The sequence below is a fragment of the Propithecus coquereli genome, unplaced genomic scaffold (assembly GCF_000956105.1).
Source record: "Propithecus coquereli isolate 6110/MARCELLA unplaced genomic scaffold, Pcoq_1.0 Scaffold496, whole genome shotgun sequence".
Lineage (NCBI taxonomy): Eukaryota > Metazoa > Chordata > Mammalia > Primates > Indriidae > Propithecus > Propithecus coquereli.
The window spans coordinates 1,668,609-1,678,938 of NW_012150796.1; the positions used below are offsets into that span (position 1 = coordinate 1,668,609).

At 40.7% G+C, this 10,330-nt stretch overlaps 1 protein-coding gene across 1 annotated transcript in view; it reads left to right on the forward strand.

Annotated features, from left to right (window-relative positions):
* Positions 1-492: 492 nt before the first annotated feature.
* Positions 493-10,330, forward strand: part of FNTA (farnesyltransferase, CAAX box, alpha) — a 26,462-nt gene continuing 16,624 nt past the window's right edge. The window contains exons 1-3 of the mRNA XM_012655966.1: positions 493-736; positions 2,699-2,784; positions 8,078-8,221. Of these exons, the coding sequence (XP_012511420.1) occupies positions 537-736; positions 2,699-2,784; positions 8,078-8,221 (430 nt within the window). The 5' untranslated portion in view covers positions 493-536. The remainder of the gene's footprint in view (positions 737-2,698; positions 2,785-8,077; positions 8,222-10,330) is intronic.

Consider the following 10,330-nt stretch of genomic DNA (forward strand, 5'->3'; position numbering starts at 1 on the left):
CTGTTAAATAAACGTTTCCCTTTCCAATAACATATACAAAAGTATTTCCCTTTCCTATAACGTATACACGTATTACTTGTATCATTTGAAACTGAATGACTGGATTGCTGAAATTCCGCTTTAGCATCCCAATGTGTGCACGGACACAAAAGCTTTTGAAAGGTTAAGTGGAGCGCTGGAGGCCAGCTCCCTCCAGGAGGGGAACGGGGAGGGGCTGGGTCTAGAGCTCCGTCCAAAAGGGATCGCCATCGCAGCACTAATACATTCCGAAGGGACATCTGCAGGTTTTCGGGAAGGCCTACTGGTAGGAAGCAGTACGAGAAGTCCGCAGCCCCTCGGCCCAGTGGCGCAGCCTCACCACGCACCACCCGCGTCAGCCCCCTGGCCCAGCGCCGAACTCACGCCGTCGCCCCGGGCTCTCTGGCCCGCATCTCTATGGCAGGAAGCGAGAAACCGGAAGTGGGCCGCCGACGGGGCAAGGGGCGGGGCCTCGGGGCGGGGCCTCCGTCTCCACCTCCGCTGAGGGCCGAGGCGAGATGGCGGCCACCGAGGGGGTCGGCGAGGCCGCTCAAGGCGGCGAGCCGGGTCAGCCGGAGCAGCCGCCGCCTCAGCCGCACCCGTCGCCTCCCCAGCAGCAGCAGGAAGAGGCGATGGCGGCCGAGGCCGGAGAAGCGGTGGCGTCCCCTATGGACGACGGGTTCCTGAGCCTGGACTCGCCCACCTATGTCCTGTACAGGTAACGCCCCCGCGGCGGCGCCGCGACGCGGACAGCCCTTCCCTAGGCCTCGGGCTCCTCCTGCGGCCTGCGCTCCCGGCCTTGGGCGTGCGGCCGAAGTTCCCTCGGCTTCGCCGACGGGCCGGCCGGGAGGCGCGCTCGGCCGGGTGGGGCCCGCCCGCCACCCTTGCGTTCCCGGAGGCCGCGCTGTCACTGCGGCTTCCCGCGGTGTGTCCGCGACCTGGAAACTGCAGAACACTGGACAGCACTCTTAGGCTGTTCAGGAGTCATGATCCATAAATTTCAGAAACTTCCCGTTTTCTTCCGTGGTCCCAGAACGCTCTCCCGGTAGTCATCAGACTGAATGCCGAGTACAGAAGGTTAGGGTGCTCATTTGGTAGCCTGGCAAGAAAGTGATTTGAATAAGGGCCAGATTTGCTCCCTTTAAGAACGAGGTTTCCCAGGGGTCGTTCTTCTGAAATGCAGAGAGCTAGTGTAGCACCTTTAAGGACTGCAGCATTTCCATGCAGTCAATATTTTAGCGCCTAGTATCAGCCAGGCTAAAGGATGAAAAAAGATTTTTTACTTAAACTCTCTTAAGCGTCCCTACATCGCCTCCTACATAATACAAATGATGTGTAGTAGGTACTACTGTAACTTTCTTGCCTCGTTTTCGTTCGTCTTTGCTAACACCCAGTTCCATCCATGTCAGTTCTTTGCTGATTTCCTAGTTTCCTGTGAACCTGCAGAGACAATCGCCTTATGCCTTACTTCTGTAGTTCTAGGTAAACCCATTAGATGGCTTGTTTGCCTTGATTTTATGAATGAAAGTCACTATCTAGACTTTTTTTACTGGTGCACACGTTTAATTGATTTAAATTGGTTATGGTGGCCCCTTAACCCTCAAACCTCTTCTCTGGATTGTGAAATATTCAGATTTTTCACTTGACTGTGTCTGATTTCCCATTGACTGAGTGACAGCCTTACCTTCCCTAAGCACCTCCCCAGGCTTTAGGTTTCACATCACAGGCACTTGTGTCCCTTGTATTTCTTCATGTATAATGGACACAATTGCAGGATTGTCTGGATGCCACAGCATCTCTGTCAGTAGCTGATCAGTATAGAGAAGTAAAGAGTGGGTGAAGGAAAAGAATATAAACGAAAGAGTGGTTAAAACAAATTTGTTCACACTGGGCAGTTCACACTGGCGGTTCTGTAAGCACGCACCGTTGCTGCTATACTGTTATTTAATAGCGTTGATTATGAGTGGTATTCATTGAATGCTTACTGTATGCTTTGGATGTTTTACATCCATCCAGCTTAACATCTGTCATCTCATTTAATCCTCAAAACAGCCTTCTAAAGTTGGTTGGTAATATTATCATCCTCATTTTATAAATGAAGAAACGGAGGCACAAAAGAGGTTTAGTACCTTTCTCAAGGTCGCGCAGCTAGTAGGTGGTAGAGCAAATATTTCAACGTAGGCAGTTGTCTGATTCCAGAGCTTGCTTTCTTACTAATGACCACTTGGGCCACCTCTCTGGTACAGAGGAACGTAATAATGGTTACTTTTATTTTAAAATGCCAGTTCCTAGTACTTTGTTACTCAGATTTTTTTAAAAGTGCTGACTGACTCCAAAGAATCTTATTAGTCCAATGAGTTGGGTTGATTTCTAAGTTAAGACTGTTGTGTACTTGCTGCAGAAACATATTTTCCACTTATTAAACTTTAAATTTGAAAACTGTTGATTTATTCACTTTAATCTGTAAATTAATTGTTTTATTCTAATTTTACTTTGAAAGTTTACTATGTAAAGCAAAGGGGCAGAACTTGGTCATGAAGAATCCAACCATGATTACATTAAGATCTCTGTGTTACTAGTATTAATGTAAGTGTAATTGTTGCAATTTTAAAAAACACCAGAATTCTTTTTCTTCTTATGTGTTTGAATGTAACCACTGGGGGGAAATGTATGTTTTCAGGGACAGAGCAGAATGGGCTGATATAGATCCAGTGCCACAGAACGATGGTCCCAATCCAGTGGTCCAGATCATCTATAGTGAAAAATGTAAGTTTGATTTTTTTTTAAGGAAAAGTTCTATAAGTCCAACTTAGTAGCAAAGTTGAAATTCACAACTGTGTAGCAAGATAGATGACAAATTTTTGTATAATAAAAATCTGAATGACTTGAGTTAATTTTGTATCTTTTGTGATTTATTTTATTATTAAAAGTTTTATTTTGTCCAAAGAATGGAGGCATTCTAAGTAATCAGTGTTACATTATAATACATAATAGCTACATGATTCTGCTTTTCATTTGCTATTTAATCTGCATGTGTGTACAACATAAACGAGTTACTGTTTCATTTAGAATAAACTTTGGTTGCTGAAACATCAGCATTGTAAAATATATTTTGGCAATGAAGTGTTAGGCTCAGTTGGAATGTATGTACTGATATTAAAATGAGTGAATTATTTTCTTTGACAAAGTATCATTCTTCCATAATGAATGTGAAAATGCTTTGTAAGTGGAAAGTCATGCAAATGCTAAGTGTTGTTCTTTTAGGAAAGGGTAAATGAATAAGATGGAATGACAGTTTTGTAATTTTATGTATGTGTATTTCTTTCAATTAAGGCTTTGTTATCTAAGATCATTCCTGTTTTATAAAAAGTATTTTTTTTTCTGATAATGAAATAATGGCAAGAAATGTTTGAAAAGGAAGAATAATGGTGTAAGGGTTTGCCTTATCAAATATTGCCTAGTAACTTAATAAACATGTGGAACTGGTACAGAAATAGATTAATAGAGACTTAAAAATGGATAATATTTATGAGAGCTTAGTATGTGATAAAAAGGACATTTCATACCTTTATGAAGAGGATGGATTGATCAAATAATGGTTTGGAACAGTTGCCTGTGCGTTTAGATAAAAGCAGAATTATATCCCTGTCTCTTATCTTACATGAATATAAATTACAGATGAATTAAAGTTCTAAAACGAAACTATAAACATATTACAAACAAATATAAAAGAATAATCTTTCATTCTTAGGGTAGAGAAGATATTATTAGGCAAGGTGTAGAACTCAGAATTGATTAAGGAAAAGGTCAAAACACATAGCTGCATAAAAATACAAAATTCCATACTTTGAGAGATACTGTATGTGAAGAGACAATTCACTAGAAGAAATGAAAACATCTATGAAGAGATTACAGGCCGGGCACAGTGGCTCACTCTGGAAGGCCGAGGTGGGAGGACTGCTTGAGCTCAGGAGTTCGAGACCAGCCTGAGCAAGAGCGAGACCCCGTCTCTACTATAAATAGGAAGAAATTAGCCAAAACAACTAAAAATAGAAAAAATTAGCTGAGCACGGTGGTGCGTGCCTCTAGTCCCAGCTACCCGGGAGGCTGAGGCAGGAGGATTGCTTGAGCCCAGGAGATTGAGGTTGTTGTGAGCTAGGCTGATGCCACGGCACTCTAGCTCGGGCAACAGAGTGAGACTCTGTCTCAAAAAAAAAAAAAAGAAAACAAAAACAACAACAAAAGAGAGATTACAGTGATCTCACTGGTAATTAGAGAAATACAAACCACAACTTTTTCAGATTCGTAATTACTTAGAACAAAGATGTTGGGGAAACTGATTCAAGCATATATTTCTATTGGGAGTAAATTATTAACCCTTTTGCACGGTATAAAATTACATTTTAAGTTCTTACATATGCCATGATGAGAAACCACAAAGTATTTAATAAAAGATAAATTTGACTTACCAAAAATTGATAACTATATCTAAAATTTAAAACTTATGCAACAGAGGAAACCATGAACAAGTTAAAAAGCAAGCAGCAGTATGGGAGAAAATAAACCATATAAAACAAGATTGATATTCAGAATTTTATAAGGAATTCCTACAAAAGGGTAAGGAGACAGACAGCCTAATCAAAAAATGAGTGTGAACTGGCAATTTACAGAGAAGAAAATTCCATTGTCCAGTAAATAGGGGGAAAATCCATTATCTTTAGGAATGAAACATGCAAATTCAGATGAGAATGCCACTTTTCACCTATGATTTAAATGGCAAAAATGAAAACTGTCTTATGATATCAGGTATTAAGACGTATGAACAAATCCATATATTTCAAATGGTAGTTTTCAAATGTGTAGCCATTTGGAAAGCAGTGAGCATATCTATTAAAACTGGAAAATGCTCGTGTCTTAAAGCCTAGCAGTATATCTAGTGCTTCTCATTACATATTCTGAGTTCACTCTGGCACACAGCGTGAGAAGATATGCGCTAGAAGGTTAAAAGCACAGACTTTGGAGCCAGACTACTTGGTTCAAACTCTTACTTCACCATTTTACTGGCTGTGTAACCTTTGGCAAGTTATTTAGCCTCTGCGTACCTGTTTCCACCTATGTAAAAATGTGGATAGTAGTAGTAACTCCATTATAGATGGAGCGAATTATCTATATAAAATAATAGAGAAGCGTCTGGCTCACAGCAAGCACTGTTTATGTTAGCTGTGATGTGCTATGATGTGCAGCACTTTCTGAAAAAGCAAGATACTGGAAACCACCTATATGTCTATCTTTTGGAGAAATGGATAAAATCAAATTTATCATTGTCATACAATTGAATACTATATAACCATCAAGAGGGTTTAGATCAATTATAACATGGACAGATCTCAGAATCAATGTTGAGTTAAAAAAGGCAAAGTTTGGCTCGGCGTGGTGGCTCATGCCTGTAATCCCAGCACTTTGGGAGGCGAGGTGGGAGGATCACTTGAGGCCAGGAGTTTAAGACCAATCTGGGGAACATAGTGAGACCCCTATCTCTGCAAAAAATTAAAAAATTATCTGGGTGTGGTGGCACGCACCTGTAGTCCCAACTACTCGGGAGGCTGGAGCAGGAGGATCGCTTGAGCCCAGGTGTTCAAGGCTGCAGTGCAGTGCTGCAGTCAGCTGTGATCGCGCCACTGCACTCCAGCTTGGGTGACAGAGCGAGACCTTGTCTGAAAAAAAGAAAAGAAAAGAAAAAGGCATGTTTTAGAAACTCAATTTATAATTTTTAAATTAAAAGAATATTTTAATATTAACTTTCATTTTACTGTTTACATAGAATAGGACTTTGGTTGCATGTGCAGGAACCCTCCTCCGGAGCTATCCCAGCCTGATGTTCTCCCAATTGATTATTTTTAACAGTGCACATGTATGTGTGTGTATGCTTTAGATACAAATTTGTGTGTGTTAAGTATATATATACATTACATAGAGAGTTAACATCTTCTAATCATTTTGTTACAAATTTGAAATTATTTGGAAGCTTGGTTCTTAATAACTGCATAATATTCTATAGTTATTTGACATTTATGTCATTTCTAAATTCTGCTCTGGAATGAATTAAATTTCAACTGTTTGTAGTGAGTGTTTAGAAGAAGTGTTTGTATATCTCAGAATTTGTAAAGAGCTGTAATTGTTCATGTTTTTGTCTGATACTTTTACATTATAGTTTAAAATGAAAAACTGTTTCTCTGTAGTGAAAATACTTCTGATACCAAATGTTTGGGTTTTCACACCAGGCATTCCCTGTAGACACGAACTAGGTGTCCTACAATTTAAGTCAGTTCGGACACTGACCACCTGGAGTTAGCGTGGACCCCACAGGTGAAGGGCTCAGTGCTATAAGACTGCCCCCCACTTCAAATGCCAGTTGCAAGTAGTGGATCCTCAGGTTACCCACATCTTCTGTCCTACTTGGCTGTAATTTGGGGGTTCTTATGACCCCCTCCTCAGTCTTTCTTTTGTTTTCTTCTCTTCTTTCGATGAGAGCTTGCCATGTTGCCCAGGCTGATCTCAAACTCCTGCGCTCCAGCGATTCTCCTACCTCAGCCTCCCAAGTAGCCAGGACTACAGGTGTGCCTGTGCCACCATGCCTGGCTCTCAGTTTCTTTTTTATGTAACCAAGTGCTCCAGTAAATATCCTTGGATGCTTTGCACACATACGGCAGTATATTTGTAAGAAAATCTTGGAACTGGAATTATTGGGTTAATGAGTATGTAAATTTTAATTTTTAATTAGATATTACTAAATGATTACTAAATGAGGTTTGTACTAGTTTACACTGTCTTTAATAATGTATGAGTTAAGAAAGCAAGGCTGAGGCTGGGTGTGGTGGCTCACACCTGTAATCCTAACACTCTGCGAGGCCGAGGTGGGAGGATCGTTCAAGGTCAGGAGTTCCAGACCAGCCTGAGCAAGAGCGACACCCTGTCTCTACTAAAATTAGAAAGAAATTATCCGGTCAACTAAAAATATATAGAAAAAATTAGCCGGGCATGGTGGCGCATGCCTGTAGTCCCAGCTACTCGGGAGGCTGAGGCAGGAGGATCACTTGAGCCCAGGAGTCTGAGGTTGCTGTGAGCTGGGCTGACGCCACGGCACTCTAGCTCGGGCAACAGAGCCAGACTCTGTCTCAGAAAAAAAAAAAAAAAAAAAAGAGCGAGGCTGAGAACATTGAGTGTGATGTGATCTCAAAAAAATGAAGGATGGAATTAGGTCATATACTTGTATCTGCGTAGAATATATTTGGAAGGATACACCAGAATCAGTTAACAGTGGTTGCTTGTGGTGAGAAGGACTGAGAATTTAGTGGAAAGGAAATTCAATGTGAACCTTTTTGTATTGTTTGAGTTTTCTACCATTGAACATACTTTTCAGTCAAAAATCTGGTCAAAATAAAATGTGAGAAAAACAGCTATGTGAATATATTTGAATATATGCACTTGCTCTGTTGCCTGGGCTAGAGTGCCGTGGTGTCAGCCTAGCTCAGAGCAACCTCAAACTCCTGGGCTAAAGCAATCCTCCTGCCTCAGCCTCCCGAGTAGCTGGGACTACAGGTATGTGCCACCTGGCTAATTTTTCCTATTTTTAGTAGAGATGGGGTCTTACTCTTGCTCAGGCTGATCTCCAACTCCTGACTTCAAGTGATCCTCCTGCCTTGGCCTCCCAGAGTGGTAGGATTACAGGCATGAGCCACCGTGCCTGGCCCTGAATATATGCATTCTTAATTTTGCTTTTATACATAAGGTCTTTGGGAGATTTGGAATCTAGCATTAACCTATATATATACACACATAAGCAGTAAGCATGATTATACTTACAAAGCCCATGCTTTGTGGCTGTGATACTAGAGTATTATCAGGGAGGCAGTCACAATCATTTGACTCTTTATTTTGCTTATTGGTTTAAATGATATACATGTAAATAAAATCTTTCCACGTAGGTATAACAACATGTTCTAGTGCTAGTTTTAAATAAGAAAAATAGTCCTAACGTGGCTGTGTGCTCTGTTTCCAGTTAGAGACGTGTATGATTACTTCCGAGCTGTTCTGCAGCGTGATGAAAGAAGTGAACGAGCTTTTAAACTAACCCGAGATGCTATTGAGTTAAATGCAGCCAATTATACAGTGTGGTACGTAATCCACGTCATTAATATTCCCTGTAAATGTCTGATGTGTTGGTTCGAATGGCTTTTCTTTTTTTTTTTAACTGAACTTTAATTTTGATCAAAATAATAAAATTCACATATGGGTTTAAAAGTCAGAAGCTAAATGAAAAGTATCAGTCTTGGCCCATTTCTCCCTACCAGTCCCACTCCTCAGAGGCAACAACTCGTAGATGTTTTTTCTAGAATCAACCTCGGTGTTCTAGATAATATGCTTAATTATTATTTTTTCTTTTTTTTCATTTTAGACAGTACCTGTTCCTTCCATGAAAGACACAGAATTCAGAGTTCACTCTCTGCTACCCTCCCTCAGTCACAAATGCCTAATCAGTTATGGTTCATGCTCACCCTTGTTTTATAGGATAATTATACTTCCTTTAATAGATTGCCTTTTTTGTTTAGTTTTCTTCGTGCTAATAAGTAATTTGTCTCCCATTTTATATATATATATAAAATGTCGTATTTCTGTTGAACACTACAGGTAATCCTTCAAGTTCATTTTTTTTTTTTGCCAGTTTAGATGCTGCACATCTGGTCTTCAGCTCTTTAATGCGTTAGATCCCCTGTTTCCTAGATCCTATATCTTTCTTTTTCTCAATTTACTCTCTCATTTTATAGATCACATCCTTGAGTAGAAAGATGGGAAATAATTTTTGTGTGGGAAGTAGTTTTTGAGACTTATACATTTAAAAATCATTAGTTTTCCTTCAACTTTATCGATTAATTGTTTGAGCCAGGGTCTTGCTCTGTTGCCCAGGACAGAGTGCAGTGGCATCATCATAGCTCACAGCAACCTCAAACTCCTGAGCTCAAGTGATCCTCCTGCCTCAGCCTCCCACCTAATTTTTTTTTTTTTTTGGTATCAATGGGGCCTTGCTACGTTGCCCAGGCTCGTCTCAAACCCCTGGCCTTGAGCAATCCTCCCACCTTAGCCTCCTGAGGCCCACCTCAGCCTCCTGAGTAGCTAGCACTAGAGGTGGGCACCACCAGGCTCAGCTTCTTATTTTCATTTCTTTGTCTTTTTATTTACTTTTGAGATATTTCCTCAATTTTATCGTCTAACTCTTCTATTGATTTTTTTAAAATTCTGCATTCATTTTTAATTTTTAAGAACTCATTTTTGTTCTTTGAATGTTCTTTTTTAAATAGCATCTTGTTTTTTTATTTAATGGATGTGATATCTTCTTCTCTGTCTGTTTTGGTCTCTTTCATGTAAATATTTTTCTGAAATGGTTGGTAATTCTTGACTTTGCTTTTATACTTATAACAGAGACAGGAATAACCCTGATTGGAAGCCCTATATGTGGCAGCATTTATCAACTGGAGGGCTTCACTGTGAAGTTACCGAGTGGGGATGTGGCTGTTTGTTGTGAAATCTTCCCATGTCAGTATTTTTAAATCTTTTCTGTTGGACAGTGTGTTTCTCCAAAGAGGATTCATCTGATTTGTTGCCTAAGGAGTGCAACATTTCGCTGCCACAGTTCTGGGGTCAGTCTGGGGTGATGGCTGGGGGATCTCACTGTTGACAATATCAACTTTTTGGGGGGAGGGCAATCTAATTATGATTTGAAATGAAACTGGTTTAATTTAATTTTTTTCAGCTTTGTTTATCGACGTTTTTAATTTCCTTATTGCTACCCTTTTACCTCACACTGCCTTCCAGTGTGCCTGGCGCCCCTTTCTGTTTCAGATTTTCCCAGAGAGTAACACCACTGTCTCCTGCCCAGGTCAAGAGATGCTGTCACCTCTCTGCTCAGATCAGGGAGAGATCTTGGCTGCTGAGGGCTCTTTCTATAGACCTTGCACCGTTTTTAGCACCACCTTGAACCCCCATTTTGGAAATATCTGTTACCTCCGATTTCTGAATCTTCAGATTTCCTCTTTTGTTGAAAGTTTTTTAACACATTTTGTTTTTCTTGTTTAAAAGTAGTCTCTCGGGCGGGCGTGGTGGCTCACGCCTGTAATCCTAGCACTCTGGGAGGCTGAGGTGGGAGGATCACTCAAGGTCAGGAGTTTAAGACCAGCTTGAGCAAGAGTGAGACCCCGTCTCTACTAAAAATAGAAAGAAATTGGCTGGACCACTAAAATATATAGAAAAAATTAGC